Source organism: Mizuhopecten yessoensis, unplaced genomic scaffold (genome assembly GCF_002113885.1).
Source record: "Mizuhopecten yessoensis strain PY_sf001 unplaced genomic scaffold, ASM211388v2 scaffold2275, whole genome shotgun sequence".
Taxonomy (NCBI): Eukaryota; Metazoa; Mollusca; class Bivalvia; order Pectinida; family Pectinidae; genus Mizuhopecten; species Mizuhopecten yessoensis.
The window spans coordinates 72,568-90,427 of NW_018404465.1; the positions used below are offsets into that span (position 1 = coordinate 72,568).

A 17,860-nucleotide genomic window follows, 5' to 3' on the forward strand; every position below is an offset into this window, starting at 1 on the left:
TATGTGTGTGTATTTTGGGAGGCTGCGATATGTTCGTGTTTGTCTTCTTGTAATAGCGCCGAACTGATGCCGACTTTATATGTTAATATAGCAAAGATGTAACATAAAACTTTAAGCTGTCATTATTTTTCTTTATATAGGCCTCATGAGAGAGAGCATATGCCATAGCAGACTGTTCTCCGTTTGTCTGGCCGGCTTCAGCTTTCTTATTTAAACAACTTCTTCTCAACAACCAATAGGCCTAGGGTGATGAAATTTGGCCAATACCATAATGGGATGAAGGGCTACCGAGTTTGTTCTTATGAATGACCTTGTCCTACTTTCAATGTCAAATGGTCAAATGTATCGTAAGCATGGGTTTGATGCATGTTTGGATCATAGGTGACAAAAGCTTGTTCAAATGAATGACATTGTTTCACTTTCAAGGTAACAGGGGTAAATTTTTTAAAAAATATTGAAATCAAATTCTTCTTATTAACCAAAAGCCCAAAGTGGTGATGCTTGGCCTGTAGCTCATTTTAACCCATGCTTAAGTGTTTGACCGTAGTCCACTTTTAAGGTTACTGGTGTACTGTTCCAGGGTTTTTATACTTAACCTGTTCCAGGTTATTAAGTGTTGTACAGTTACATATGTTACCCTGTCCAGGATCTTGTTATACATAACCTGTTCCAGGGTAGTGTTATACATAACCTGTTCCAGGTGGTTTAGCTATATAGTACTGTATACCCTGTTCCATGGTCTTGTTATACATAACCTGTTCCAGGGTCTTGTTATACATAACCTGTTCCAGGTGGTTTAGCTATATAGTACTGTATACCCTGTTCCCTGGGGCTTGTTATACATAACCTGTTCCAGGTTGTTTAGCTATATAGTACTGTATACCCTGTTCCATGGTCTTGTTATACATAACCTGTTCCAGGTTGTTTAGCTATATAGTGCTGTATAACCTGTTCCATGGTCTTGTTATACATAACCTGTTCCAGGTGGTTTAGCTATATAGTACTGTATATCCTGTTCCATGGGGCTTGTTATACATAACCTGTTCCAGGTGGTTTAGCTATATAGTACTGTATACCCTGTTCCCTTGGGCTTGTTATACATAACCTGTTCCAGGTTGTTTACCTATATTGTAGTGTAATTAAATTTGGTTGTATATTTAATTTGTATGAAGTGAAAAAGTGATGATGTGCAAAGTGTAAAAGTTATGTTTCATATTTTATTTTTCAAAAGTTTATGAATAAGGTAATTTGTATAATTTATAAAAAAAGTGTAAATTTGAGATTAAATTAGATGGGATGATGTAATAAACCATATCATATAAAGTGTAAATGACTTTAGTATTGTTTTTCTCGCCTTTGACTTTGTCGCTGATTCTCCTTTTCTGGAGGCAGCAGTGGCATTTACCTCTTTTTCTCAAAAACTAAGAGATATTTTGTTCATGAGGTGTACATTTCGATTTAGAAATAGAGATTGAAAGGAAATGGTCTCTTTGGGGTAAAAAGAAAATCAAATTTTTGTGAAGTTTTAGAAATGGGCATAACTTATGATCCAAACATCAGATTGACTTCAAAACTGATACACCTTTTCATTGAAAAGTGTTGTTAAACATATAGTACAAGATTTTCGGCTGTAATGATTATAGCTCATCCGTGGTCCGAAGGACCATGGTGAGCTTATGCTGTACGATCACGGAGTCTGTTGTCTGTTTGTATGTCAACTTTCCTTTAAAACGCTCCTCAACCTGAACAGCTTCATGGATTTTGACTAAGCTTGTCCTTGAGCATCCTGGGGCAAAGGGGACTTAATTTTGTTTAAACAGAAGGTATTGCCCCTCTGGGTGCAGAGGGGCTGGCCCAAAATAGGGATTTTTGTCTTCAAAATCATCCTTCCTCTGTACCATTGAAGGCATTTATCCTATTATTTGGCCAGGAGCATCCTAGATGGGCAAAGGGGACTAGATTTTGTGTAAACAGTGGGTGTGGCCCCTCCTGGTGCAGAGTTGCAGGGCGTAATGGGGGATTTGAGGTTTAAATCTTTAAAATCCTTCTGCTCAAGTTCTGTACCATTGAAGGGTTTTTATGTAATAAGAACACTTTTCCATGGTTGCTTTATTATCCAGGTGAGCTATACAGTCCCTCTGGACCTCTTGACCTCTTGTTTATTTTCGTATGTGAAAATGCACTCATCAAGGGTAAAGGTGAAACATTGCAAAGGGGTTTTTTTCAAAGAATAAATCATTTACACTCTTGTGTAAAAATCGTTATCTTGCTTTTTAAAACTTAATAATTTCTTTGTTTTTTATTTGCTTTATATCTTTTAATAATCTCAATTTTACATGTAAGTGATTCAGTGGATTTCTTTTTAAATTCATGGTTTTTATTTTAAATGGAAGCTTTCAATAACGCTGTGATGATATGAAGTTTCCTTAAATACTAGACTGAAGTAATCCGAGTAGTGTAGTAAAAACATAATTTCATAAAAAAAAATGAAATTGCACAAATTTTACATTTCCAAATAAAGTTAAAAACACTAACTGAAGGAAGTATGTGTTTGTTTGTTTGTTTGATTTGTTTAACGTCCTATTAACAGCTAAGGTCATTTAAGGACGGCCTCCCCTGTGTGCAAGATGCATGCGTGTAGTGTATGTGTGTGTATTTTGGGAGGCTGCCATATGTTCGTGTTCGTCTCCTTGTGATAGCGCGGAACTGATGCCGACTTTATAGTGATACCTCACTGAGACATACTGCCGAAGACACCCAGCAGGACGCCCCACCCGGTCACATTATGAACATGCTTGTTATACACCATTTATTTATATAATGTTTATTTGAAAACTTGTTCTAGGAGTTGTGTTTCTATTGGTAATTACAGAATGTTAATTTGTTTTCATTCCGCATCACCGCATAATTAGGTAAGCGTAACCGGACTTCGGGTTCATTTATACACACAGCCGGATGTTGTCGTAACCAAAACTGTGAATAATGCACACATTAAGGATGAGAGTATGTGCAGAGATCGTTATGTTATTCACTATTTATGAATACTTTTAAAATCTTAATCAATGTGTTGTGCATCTGTTCGGAAGTTATAGAATGTTCGTTTGTTTGTTCCATTGCAAGTCACCGCATAAGCGTAACCGGTCTTTCGGGTTAACTTTTACACACAGCCGGATGTTGTCGTCACCAAAACTGTGAATAACGCAAAATATAAGGATGAGAATATCTTACCTGCTATTCTGTAGAAGTCTGCTTTCACCTTCGTTGCTTCTGCTCCAACTGGCATGCGGATGAAGTGCTTTGCCAAGCTGGCAATCGCTGAACATACCGACATCACAGTTCTTGAGACCTGACTTTCGGATATTCCTACAGAATCGCCAATGATTTTTTTTGTTTGTTTGTTTGTTTGATTTTGTTTAACGTCCTATTAACAGCTAAGGTCATTTAAGGACGGCCTCCCCTGGGTGCAAGATGCATGCCTGTAGTGTATGTGTGTGTATATTGGGAGGCTGCGATATGTTCGTGTTTGTCTCCTTGTTATAGCGCAAAACTGATGCCGACTTTATAGTGCTACCTCACTGAAACATTCTGCCGAAGACACCCAGCAGGACGCCCCACCCGGTCACATTATACTGACAACGGGCGAACCAGTCGTCCCACTCCTAATTGAAAAAGGCACCAGTGGAAAGGAAACGGAGGGTCAAAAGCACTTGCTCTAGGGGAGTTAGTGAATTGTTCCTATGTGTTGGCCTGACAATGGTTGTCTGTATCAGACCCACTATATAAAGCAATGTCTCGTGAGAAAACCGATACCTGGAAAACGTTTCTTCTCTAGACATTCCGCCCAGGTTTACGCGCGGTAAGAATACTCGTTTTCGTCTTTTTTGTCTCGTTCGGCGTCTTATTCTTGCTAACGTAGCCATTTTTGAGGTTGCTATGAAGCTCCTTCAAAAACTTGAGAAAATTCTCAGATTTATTTGAGGAAAACTACAGATTTTACTTTTATACAAGTGAACTTGAGGAAAATCTCAGGATTTGAGGAGAAAACTGAGAGGTTTTGAGTTGAGGAAGGTTTTTGCAAGCCATTTTGAGGAATCTCAAATAATTTGAGGAAATCCTCAGATTTAAGGAAATCTCAATACTTAAGTAGTTTTATACAAGCGGGGCCAGGTATATTTTCGGCGATATAGTCCCCACCTTCACATTTGTAACAATCTCTGGATCTGGAGAAAGACTCATTTTCCTCTATATATGCTTGCACATCCGTAGGAGCACTTACGCTGTTGATACACAGTTGTTTAAATTATAAACATTCAAGGTGCTACAGCCTGACGTCCAGCGATCATAATTTGGAATTACTCCGACGCACACCACTCCTAAAACATTTCAATCCCCAAAACACCTTAAAAAATAGATCATAATAGAAATAATAATATGGATTCCTCACATCAACAAGCTTCCATTGCAAAAAACGTTCTACACTGCAAGTGAAGCCATTTTTTTATACATACAGTTAGATATACATGGAACAATTCAGCTGAAAATGCATTGAAAACAATTTGAAAAATTTGCAAAGACAGGTGATGATTCCCACAGTCATCACATACTCTTTCGCATTTTTACTGGTGAAAACTAGTCTATCTGCTTTAATCTCCAGGACTGGTCGCCTACAAAAACTGAAAACTGCACGCAAACAAATTAAGTTATATATGTCCGGCTCCAGGAACTAGCAAAATGGAGTCAAACCTTCGTTTTGGTTCTACTGATGATGATCCTAAGTGTTCTTCACTTTTTTTGCTGCCTTTCAAAGGATTCCTTTTTTTGGTCAATTTCCTTATCACATAGTGAACAAATGACAACATTTTGAATAATACTATCAGCAATGATATATGGTACAACATCACAACCTACACGTACCCACTGGCGACTTGAGCCGATATTAGTCTGTGCCTTTATTTCCTGCAAAACAAGTTTGATATTTTTCTCGACAATTTGGGTTGAGAGGAATTATCTCTCCCAACTGTATAGCAGGTTTTACTGATGGGGTGGTAGGAACATCATTATATCTCGAGTGTTGGTCAGTAAGTGATAATGGGTCGTAGTTACATGAAGTGCATTTCCTGTTACACTTTAAATATACATTACAGCATTGTGAGCGTACCACTTTGTCTTTGTTTAAATCAGCTAATACACTGCCGTAACTGATATGGTAATACATGTAATGTTATTTCATGCGGTTTGCGATCCCATCATAGTTTAGAACGAGCTATCAGTGTATACACAGGTGAAATGCAACATGATGAGCCAATACAAGGTGGTGGACCAAAATAAGTTTGTATGTACTTTTTGGAATATAAACAAACAGCTAATATACTCACGGTTTGGATCTATTTACAGGCCCATCTACCAAATGTCGAGGAAAATCTCTTCTTGTGATGTCAATTCACAAAACTTCTTGAAAATATAATGGTATCAAAACACAATTCTGTCGTATTTCTTGTTTTTATTTAGTATATAAAAGTAAAACCATAATGAACAAGATTTGACAGACGACAGGAAGTTTCCAAATTTGGAAACTTTCCACAATAAAAAGTTCCCGAATTCAGCAACATATATAAAGAATAACAACAAACATTCAATATGGCGAATAAGATGTTTCAACGTACATATTTCTATACCAACACTGCTTTTTACATTCAATGGCCATCTTACCACAGAGGATATTGACAGTATATTTGAGATGCCCTTCATCGCACTGAAAGTTGTCTAATTCGGGAACATGTTTCCGAATTCGACAAGATTGCCGAATTCTGAGTTTTCCAGAACTGATTTGGTTTGTTTGTTTGATTTTGTTTAACGTCCTATTAACAGCTAAGGTCATTTAAGGACGGCTTCCCCTGTGTGCAAGATGCATGCGTGTAGTGTATGTCTGTGTATTTTGGGAGGCTGCGATATGTTCGTGTTTGTCTCCTTGTGATAGCGCGGAACTGATGCCGACTTTATAGTGCTATCTCACTGAAACATACTGCCGAAGACACCCAGCAGCACGCCTCACTCGGTCACATTATACTGACAACGGGCGAACCAGTCGTCCCACTCCTGATTTGCTGAGCGTTAAGCAGGAGTAGAAACTACCATTTTTAAAGACTTTGGTATGTCTCGGCCAGGGGACAGAAATATAACTTTATGCAAAATATCAGTGTTTGATTCAAAATAATCTATTAAAAGATTTAAACATGTGACCTTGAAAGTCAAACAAGGACATTAGTTTGAACAAACTTGGTAGCCCTTATTCCCATCATGTTGCTGGCAAAATATCATCATCATTGGCCTTTTGGTTACTGACAAGAAGTTGTTTTTAAAGTAAACAGATGCCACATTCAATATAACATATAACGCACCGAACCCGTTGTCAGTATAATTTGACCGGGTGGTGCATCCTGCTGGGTGTCTTCGGCAGTATGTTTCAGTGAGGTACAACTAAAAAGTCAGCATCAGTTCAGCGCTATCACAAGGAGACAAACATATCACAGCCTCCGAAAATACACGACACTACACGCATGCATCTTACATTCAGGGGAGACCGTCCTTAAATGACCTTAGCTGTTAATTGGACGTTGAACAAAATAAAACCAAACCGAACCCGCACCTAAAAACATAAAGTGGGATGCATTCCTTACCTGGACGAACGTTCTTCACCGATACCAACATTGTGGACTCAAATCAAAACAACGCACGGGCCAAATGTGATTCGGCTTCCACATCACATAAGAAGGCAGGGTCAATACAATGTGGGCCATTGGGATTTTATCTCAAACTGCTCGGGTAACCCTCACATTAGGTGCCTCATACAATGCATTGTTATTATTAGAAAATACGATATCCTGTAGGGTCATACCATCCCGTATACCCTGCCAAAAATCCGTCTAACGAATTTATTACCCCTTTGAGTGTTTTATAATAAAAACAAAGAAAAATAACTGGCACAGTACCTCATTTAGTTTCGTTTTATCAAATTCCTCGAACTGTTCTTCCTGATTCTTTTCTTTTAAATACTTCGTCCTCAGCATGTTTGCCGCTCGTCTGTTCGACTTGTGTGTGTTCTGTGGCACATAGTTAGCCCTTTTGGCGAGTATTTCCTTATCAGTATGCGAAGCGAAACGTTTTGCCATTTTGTAAACTGCGAAGCAGACGACGAATGCGAGTTGTCTCCCGATGCCCGGCCGCAAAATACAAAGACACGTGACCCGTATACTCCTTGTAAAATCACGTGATTCCACCGTATTACTGCTGAGAAGCACGTGACATGACCGTATACCCCTGGAGATTTTCGTATACCCCCTGAGATTTACGAATGCGGTTTGGTACACTGTAGTTTTTAACCAATCAGATTCCTAGATTTTTCTCAAATTGGTAATACGTGTCGTTATTCTGGAATGCACACGTGAATACATGGTCATATTATCACCCTAAATACCTAGCATATTTTCATCCGAAGTTCAATATGGAAAAGCTTATTTATATAACCTTTACATGATATATGTTTTGCCAAAATAATAGCATAAACATACTGTTACCCACTAAATGTTATGGGAAGAGGCGACTAATGAGGGAAACACTTAACTTTTGGGGCCCTCTACTTTGGGATAGAAGCGATCAAAATAAATCTGCTACAATAGCTGGGATGTGTGTTTGTCCCTACTTCTACCTACCTTTATGTCTAGCGCCTTGCTTGGAAGTACGAGTCACTTGTGGCTTTACTGTTGAGCGTTCGCAATGGGTTCTGTCCCCAAGGCCAGGACATACCAAAGTCCTTAAACATAGTAGTTGTTATCACCTGTTTAACGTTCAGCATTAAGGGGAATGGTAACAATGGGTCCCGCCCACGTTTTTTTTGCAGTCAGAGGGCGCCACTGCACTAGCGTATATAACTTTCGGAACTCTTCTGTGTCGTCAGGTTAACAAATGGCGATCGCGATTTGACTATCTACATTTCTCATTGTCATTTATCACTATACCACAATACTGCTGTGTCCCCGAGTGTAATAATTCGGGTGGTCATAAATTCCCAACGGAAATAGCTTTGCAGAAAAGATGGCGAATTGCAATCAGGCGAGTAGATACCATGACGAAAGGCCTGTGGCAGCCAGGGAAATCAGGTGTTGTTTGTCATCGCCATTTCATCACGTCGGATTACAAGAACACACTATTATGACGAAATAATATTCTAATGATAACTTGTCAGTTGTTAATAAGTTACTGGTTATAAGCACGGACCTAAACATTATTTTACGCATGTAATCACGGTCAGTACACAATGTTTTGTGTGTTTTTTTGTTTTTTTTTGTACATGCCCCCAGTCAAGTATCGAGATAAATGACGCAAAGTTCTTTTGAAAATGTTAAAGGTTTAACTCAGTAATCATATTTGAATACAAATTCTATTATTTACTTGTTATCAGAAATTTTTTCACCCAAGGCTAATGTATACATCATATATGCATACAATCTGTGTATTTAAATGTGTGTCTTTATTATAGATACTCGACTAAACATGATTCAAGACAAAAAAGGGGGATTTACTTAGTGAAGTCACGACTGGGTTATTATATGAAATGAACGTGTACACTTTCCTTATTATACAACTATAAGCTACATGTACCATATATCTTGCTACAATGGCCGTATACACATTTAGGACACTGACATTTATGGTGACTTCGGTACAACTTATTGCAAGAAGAATATAGTCTTGAAATATTTTCAAATCCATCTTCTGGCTAATTATAACTTTGACTTAACTTTGAAGACTTTCAGTACAGTTTGAGTATTTAATTTTAAGTACTATAAGTTTATAATTGATTAATAAAATTAATTAACTTTCATTATTATTGACCGAGAACGGCACGAGTCAAATATCCGTTAAAAGGGGGAACCCCCCTACCAACCCTAGATTTTTGTGCCAACCCTTAAGTTTTTATTGGCATTTTAAATAGTGATAAGCACTGTTCAGGTCAGAACTCCTGCTCTTTATTAAAAGCATAGTAAAAATATATATAAAAAAAATATAAAAAATGCCTACCTAATTTTTTTCAAGCAGAACCAGGAAACACACAAGAATAATCTCTTCCCAACAAAGTAACATCAAGTTACTCAAGAAAGTCATTTTACAGTGATGTGAAAACATCAAATTTAGATTCACTGTAGCTATATTAGATCCCTCTATAAAAGTTTGTGTTGCTTTGTGTGTTTTTCTTGTTTATTTTCCCCAGGTTAATGCAACAATAGCACCCTCTGAATGGAGCCAATGATACAATGTGGTAGGAAAGTATGGTTTGTGCATTAAATATGTTAACTCTTGTTAGTAAGAACACAGTTTAAAATTATAAATAAAATAACTTGAAAGTTGAAACATAAAAAACATAATGCTGAGTTTAAGAAAAACCAATATCCATTTCACTTCTTATTTTTTTATTTAGTATTCAATACTTCCCTATGACACAATAATACAATCATTTAACTTTCTTCAGGTTAATACAAGGTTTGATCACCCCTTAACAAGTTATATTCACCAAGGAACCCTTTTTATGGGAGATTATGAATAGTAAGAAATATCAATTATCACTTTATTATGACAATGACATATATTCGAAAATCAAACAGATTCACCGGAATGACAAGGCATATTAATTTTCCAAGACTGCCAATAGGGAATTCAAAGCCAGTCATTTATAATCAAGTTTAAATAGCAATTGATGCAGTAACTATTTCATCAATAACTGTGTATAGGTTTGCACTCCTTCAGTCCTTCCTTCTGTCCAAAAAGTTTGTCCAGGGCAAATCTATACTATTTCACCTGTGGTAACCAGATTTGGTGTGCAAGAAGAAGGTCACTGTGGCCTATGACGTGACCTTTGACCTTTACTTTTGAAAATGTTTGTCCGGGGCATATCTTCTCTACTATTTCATCTGGAGTAGCCAGATTTGGTGTACAAGGACATCTTGGGATGGCAGAGTGCAAGAAGAAGCTCACTGTGACATATGCTTTTTACTGTTTGTTAACATAGAAACCATTACTGGTGGGGAACTATGGATTGCCTTGCAATACTTTGCCTTGTTACAAATATGATATGAAATAAATAATATATTACTGTACATGTTTTATAGCTCAATATACAGGTGAACGTAGCAGACTACCAGATGATGTTCAAAGCGAGGTGGTTATTGAATCATCTGAAATATTCATGACCGATACTTTTTCTACCAGTACATGTATACTCGGAGTACAAAATGTGAAATCATTTCACTTGGAAACTTTTTTTTTCATAGTAATGCTAAAATGATGAACTATTATACAGGTTTTGCTGATTTTGCTCAGTTTATGTTATTTTATCAATGTCTTGGTCCCTGTGTCAATGAGCTCTGTCACCAAGGTTCATCGTTAGATCCTAGAGACCAGTTGTTCATGGTCCTCATGGAACTTTGTCAAGCAAAAATGGATGTTGAATTGTCCTTGTTTTTCAAAGTATCTGAATCCAAAGTATCAAGAATAATTGTTACCTGGATCATTTTTTTATATTTCCAACTTATAGAGTTAGACATTTGGCCTTCAAAGGAAATTATTCAAGAATATATGCCTTCAGATTCTCATAGGAAATTTCCAAACACTAGAGTTTTTTTAGATGCCACTGAATTACCAATTCAAAAACCATCAGATGTTAATGCACAGAGTGCTACGTGGTCGTCATACAAGCATAACAATACGCTCAAAGCAATGACAGGTTGTACACCAAGAGGTGTTGTAAGCTTTGTATCTGATGCCTATGGCGGGTCTGCAAGTGGCAGGCAAATTATTGAAAATTCTTCATTACTTAACCAAAGTGTGTTTGATAAAGGTGACAGTATAATGGCTGATCGTGGGATAATGGTTCAAGACCTCTTTGCTTCTAATGATGTATATGTAAATACACCAACAATGATGAAAGGAAAATCACAGCTGGATCCTGAGGAAGTTGTTCATGACAGAAGAGTAGCATCAAAGCGTATACATATTGAGCGTATCATTCGTTTAAGCAAAGGCTTTAACATTTTGAAAAAGTAAAAGCCTCAAAGTAAGTTGCAGTTGGGATCACGTATTGTCTTTGTATGCTTTGCAATATCAAATTTTAGAAACTGTATTGTTGATAAATAGGCATGATTCTGTATACTACAGCTCAGATGTGATGTTATCACAACTTATCATGTGTGTACATGGCTACAATATACACACCAAGTGCAAAGAGTTGATGCAATGAAAGGTCTGAAGTATTTGGAATAGAACAATTCTAATTTTGGAATCATGTTCAAGTTCTATCTTCTGCACAAACAAGTCACAAAAAGTGTATTAAAAAAAATCGCAAAATTGTTGACCTTGAACTTGGTAAGGGTAATTACAGTTGTTTTATACGACAATATTTCCCTGTTCATTGTACATCAAGAAACCAAAATTTGTCCCAGGTTTATTTTTTTCATTGCGACCATTGTATGGACATTTCACTTCCACAATATAGTTGTGGTCAATGATAGCATCAGGTGTTGCACCCAAGAATGTGTTTTGTATATATATGAAAAATCCAGCTTTCTTTGTTTTGATTTGCATTTTTTTCTCAAAAGCTGCCATAGCTTTAGCTTCATAGTTTTTTCCATGTGAATTCCCTTTTGAATAGGTTTTGTTTGTATTTAGTAAAGAAGAACAGAGTTTCTGAATGTTTCACCTGTGTGTCATTTTACACACTTCTCCAAATCTGGATGCTGTCAGTCGCCTTGCCCTCTCCTTGTACCAGATTTTGGAAGATGACTGGATCCTTGTGGCCCCGCTTGTATAAAACTACTTAAGTATTGAGATTTCCTTAATGGAAACCTGCGTTTCTGTGACCTAGAAGTGAAAATGTTTGTGTGTGAATATTTTACATCATTATCATGGTTGCAAAGCTGATATATGTTTTACAAATACATTTGTGGTCACTTTAAAGATACCCGCAATAAAAGCAGGATGGTTTGTTCTGTTATTCCGGGAAACACAGACATTACACTAAGTCGTATGAAGGTTAACAACATGGCGACTGTCAATACATGTATATTACATGGTTTCAAAGAATAGTATTTCGTGAAATAACGCATTGATCAATCATAAAATCTGCATTTTTGTGTCAAAAAATGCCTGATGATGCTGTAGAAAAGATGATCCCACAATAAGCAGATTGATAACAAACAAAAGCTTGCATATAGACATACATTACAACCATGAGCTTATATTGTTAATGTTGCTACCTGAACAGCTGAATCCACCCAGTATTCAGTAAAAGGAAGGGGTGTATACTCATGGTCCAGTGCAGCTACTTGATGATGATATATCAAATAATGATATATAGAATAACATAAAAAAAAATATAAATATGAAATTGAAGACTTGTTTATTTTGAATGAAATGTTCCTGGTAGTAATAAAAATGCAGCTTAACATTTGAATTAACATTTTTGAATTTTTAAAACCAGTTAATAATGAAATCTATTGATAAATCTTTATTGAAAAGCATTAGAGAACGATGTTATGTACTTAAATCTTATTGTGATTACTAGATGTTAACTTCAAACATTTCCAAATTGGAACTTCACCTGTATGTTTGCTCTTCTATAAAGGAATCGCATTGCAACATCTTGAGATGTTGCAGAACATTTTTTGATGATGAATTTTCTTGCAAAGTCATTATAACCTTCTGTGTTGCGATGCTTCTGAGGTATTGGGTCCTCAAGAAAATCATCCCCGGTTTTCCTTTTAGATGGCAACTCTTTAGCAGCTACAGAGGTACCTGTGATGACTAGTACACATATATGTAGAATTAAATCAATGGAAATAATGATTGACATTGATAAAGGGTTTACTTAGGTGAGGTAAATCTGCATAAAAATTCAGTATGTTCAGTGAATATTTATTATAATTTCAAACTATATCTATATTTTGTCAAAGCTCAATATCCTTTATTATGAAATAATAGTATCTCTAAAATGCTTTAAGTTTACCTGGCAAGTGTTTGTGTGAGCTTATATGATGATGTGTTGTGTCCAGCCGTTTTCAAGTTACATTGAATAACTTCTTCTCAATAACGTAAGGACCTAGAGTGATGCTATTTGTCCTGTAGCTTGATGGGATGAAAGCTATCAAGTGTGTTCATATGAATAACTGACTTTTATTTTAGATTTTAACCACATTTTTTCAAAATGATAACCTTTACTCCTGTAATTCTATTAACGGATGAACAATACGGCCCCTTTGGCTTCCTGTTTCAATTAAAAGTCTACACAGCTGCACAAATGATGCCAACACAATGATAATGGAAAGTAATCCTTCAAATTACCAAACATCCTCTCCAGCAAGAAGTTACATACTCCTGGGCACTTACTGATGAATAATATGTATTCTTTATTCATATTTTTCAGAAGTCACATTCTGTCTTCATATAATGAATTATCAAATAAATGTTGTGAGCGATAATTCCTTTTTGGGTAGACTTTGGTTTATGGAATGTGTGCAGGCTTTCTGTGCATGACTTCTCCACTTGTATCTCACCAGTGTTAATGCTATGCTGCAACATCAGCAGTACTGCAGCAAAGTGTTTACATGTACCATGGGGTCCTTTACCTGCTGGGCACTCACAATGCGTGTTGACAGGATCCCCTGTCAGTTTATCAATCTTCATCATGAAGTTGTAATGTACCTGTTAGTGTAGTATAATAGACGGTACATGTTAAATGGTAGTAATATATACAATGCATGTTTACATAATTATAATAATTGTTATTGTCATTTCATAGAAAACAAACATCAAGTTTAGTTGCACTCCACAATATAGCATGATTGTCCAACGTGAGTACTGTATCAATATAAATCATAGCTACTCTATATTGTTACCTTGTTTTTCATGACAGGTCCAACTATGCCAGTCATGTAAACATGTTCTTTGATCAGCACGGAGCAAGCCTGAATCCAGTCTGCCAGAAACATGTCTTTTCCTTTTTGTAGAGCTTTTATGTCCCCCGTGGATTGTCTGTCATCTAAATAAAAGCAGTTTATGTGATTAGCCAGTACAAGGTGAACATGTATAAATGCAGATATGTATGTAGGGATTAAGTCTTGATTTCAAAGGTACGATATCTCATTTATGGATATTTTTATGTGTTATAAACATTCAACATAATGGCGAAAACAGATTAGTTACTAATATTGTGCATCTATCAAGTAAATGTGACCGACATTTCATTAGTATTGTTACATGGATTATGAAACAATATATATTTTGAGTCATAGATTAGAAGTCCATTTCCAAAATTAAAAACTGATAAAATTCATACTAACTGTTATTGTTGTTCTTTATTAATAGTACATGCAAAATATTTCTTCTGAACTTAAAGGAAAGCATTACATACGTTCAAAAGTTTTACCTTAGGCTTACTTAGGAAAATTTAATCAGTGAGTAACGATGAAGTCAATACAGTATAGGATAAACTTAGTTGACACATTTAAAATAAGAGGGGAAAAATGAAAGTTAAAAATAGTAATTTCATGATTGAAAAACAGAAACAGATTTCCTTATCACGTGAGAGGATAAGCATTTCCCGGAAAAGTTTATAATCTTAAGGAGCTGTTCCTTTATACAAAATTACACATTCAAATATACCATTCATTGAAAGAACTGGAATTCCTTAGGGATTGATAAACCCTTACATTGTATATATGAAAATGGTTTCAATATCCTGTACCTATGCCACATCTTGAAAATTAAACTGAAAATGTAGTTGGGAAATTCAACATTGTTTCCCGTATTTTGAACAGCAATCCTTACCTTCCCTGACACTGGACCTGGATAGTAATCCAAAAACACTTGTATCCATTATGAAGGATACACTCAGACTGGGCTACTGAGAATCTTACCTGGTTATGATTAGTACTCACTCACATAGGTACATGTAAATTATCTGCAGTGTAGGGTAGGTAAAAAGATTGTCCAGGTGAACATTTATTACTCAACTATTCTGTTTTGTTCGAGTTGGGAAGCATGCAGTAAGCCAGTTATTGCATGATTTCTCGTCACTCGGGACTTATTAGACCCTCGCTTCGCTCGCGTGTAATAAATCCCTTATTACTCGAAAACCATGCAATAACCTTTACTTGTTTCGCAGGACTCACCTGTGTTATTTGTATCCAATAGACTTTGTGTGGAAATTTCACACCTCATTCACATTCCTCAAACACGTCCTTAAACGACCTAAGCTGTTGATTTGACGTTAAACCGATAAAACCGAACCAAATAATGTACCCGTTACCTGGTACGTGAGCGCTGGTATCCGGTAAGGCTGCGTTATTTATTTTCATCTGCGTTCACAGTACGTACATTTGTATTGCCGTAGATATATATACAGTCCACAAGATTAATTTGGTTGTATTATATGGTTAAACGTCCATCAACAACTAAGGTCATTTCAGGACGTGTTTCCATGTGTGTTGTGTATGTGTGCCAGACACTGGGTATGGTATGTTGGTGTATTTGCCGAAAGACACGAAAATAATTTGTCTGTTTTCCACCGTTAATGGGTGTTCTTTTACATTTATGCGTAACTATATATATAATCACATGACCCTAGCAATGAAGATAGCATTTTATTTATTTACAGGCCGGGGATTGAAAGAATTATCGTAAAAAGGCGACAAATGCAGTATTTGGGTTTTTTTTATTTTTGCCCTCATAATATATCTCTAAACCGGACTTGTGCAAGTCTAAGAGAAATAGCAACGTTGCAACAATGTGTTTTTGTTTAGATACCAAGCCGTATTACACAATAGTGTATAGATACAATGTATAATCCTATCGTGTTGACAGTTGTCTTACAGTGGCATCTATTGATCATAAACTAAAGTTATTAAAAAACTACAGAATGTTGGCAGTCAGCCATTTAGGTAGGTTCGAATGGGACCCCGAAATCTTTTTATAGATCCACGTGTCGTTCACGTGTATTGTCATACATTCGGAACATGTGAATTTAACCACTGAGAGAATCAAACCCTAGGTGTGATGAAGTGGATTATAACGTGAACGAGACAAAATTCATTGATAGTGAAATATGTGTGTAAATTAACTATTGAAACAACCAAACAACCACACCTCAGGTGTGAAGAAGAGTGATATAACATGAGCCAGATGAACTTCATTTTGCCAGCGTATGGGGCCATAGGCCGCTAATGGAATTAAACCGGTTTCGGTCACAGGTATCACTACTGACTATTAGACAGGTATGTTACTATAACCAAATCTGTTGATTATATTAAAACCATTCATAAAATATTCTAATGCTGAATTTTCATTGCCGAAGTGTGTATATTAGCTTGGTACTTACGGCTATATTGTTTATCTGTTTTATCTCACGAAATCAATGTCGTGAGAAGGTTTTGGTTCAATTTCTTGCATGATTATACTAAAATACCATACAAAATACGTGTTGCGTGTAGGTTTATTTTTATCTGTTATATTTATATCCATTGCAAAGCAGTATTTTTATTTTTTCTAAATTTAGCAATTTTGCGGAAACTACCTTAACTATTAATAGCATTTAGTCTTAATACACTGCTTACCTGCATAATTTGGGATTTTCCTTTGTGCCGTCTACTTTGGTTTGGTTTGGTTTAATTTTGTTGAACGTCCTATTAACAGCTATGGTCAATTAAGGACGATATCCCCTGTGTGCAAGATGCATGCGCGTAGTGTATGCGAGTGTGTTTTGGGAGGCTGCGATATGGTCGTGTTTTTCTCCGTTTATTCTTTTTTTAGGTTCATGGAAATAGCCTGATACGAAAATAGACGCATTATAAACGAATAGTTCTCTTCACCTAAAATTGTTGTTTTTGTAACTAATATAATAAGGCATTCTAAAACTAAAGTTGGTAACAAAGGGTATCTAACATTTTGTCAATCTGAAGAAATCATTTCTGTTAAAATTTCAGAAATCAGCCTAGCTGTCAAGACCAACGTTACTGTGTGATGCCGACGCACCGTTGAGCACCATCATGGTTCGAGGACTCATGAAGATGTTTTTTGTAATTGTCCTCTTTATGGTAAGTAGTATAAAACTGACAGCTTAATTGAGCCTCTCTGAAACTTAAAAGCCTTGTGTTGACTGTTGTAAGTATGTACTTCATATACGGATGTAGAACTATTTAAAAGCACACCAGTATGATATCAATTGATCAGTGGATTTCATCTTTTTTTGCCGGCTGTACATTTGATACATTAAATATCGACCGGCCTTCTACTAAGTATAACTTTGATTTGGTCCATCACTTATTTTGGAAAATGTGACGGCCATTTACATGAAGTCTTTTTTATGGGTGTGTATCGTGCATGTTGGTATTTTTTGCGATAGTACATTATTTAAGCAAATACAACAACTTTGAAATGTTCTCTGATATGTACAGGATCTCGCCGTTAGTTCTATTTTAGGTACTTGGAAATAACCTGATACGTAAATAGATATGAACGTAGAATATATATCATTTCAAGTTCCACGCACAATGTAATTCCGTACAGGTTGACCTACATGTATGTATTGTCTGGGTTATAATGTTTTGACGGACGTTAAGAACTTTAAGGAACTATCCAAGTTAGATTACCACACACATTATACCTGTAATGTGTGGTAGGGACTGGTTTGGTTCTATTGGGGTTTAATTCGTCCCGCCACGTGTGTACTGGAGGCGGGATATGCGTGCATATTTCATTTCTATAAGAGAACGGATATTTATATGATCATTTTTATTTAGCGCCCCCCCCACCCCCC

General features: G+C 36.3%; 1 protein-coding gene across 4 annotated transcripts in view; it reads left to right on the top strand.

Moving 5' to 3' along the window:
* Positions 1–15,960: 15,960 nt before the first annotated feature.
* Positions 15,961–17,860, top strand: part of LOC110445407 — a 24,421-nt gene continuing 22,521 nt past the window's right edge. For 2 of the 4 annotated variants that reach the window (XM_021490003.1, XM_021490004.1), the window contains exons 1-2: positions 15,961–16,319; positions 17,028–17,138. In XM_021490003.1, the coding sequence (XP_021345678.1) occupies positions 17,091–17,138 (48 nt within the window). In that variant the 5' untranslated portion in view covers positions 15,961–16,319; positions 17,028–17,090. Of the gene's footprint in view, positions 16,320–16,640; positions 16,698–17,027; positions 17,139–17,860 lie in introns of those variants that run through there. The other 2 variants (XM_021490001.1, XM_021490002.1) reach the window with 2 other exon arrangements.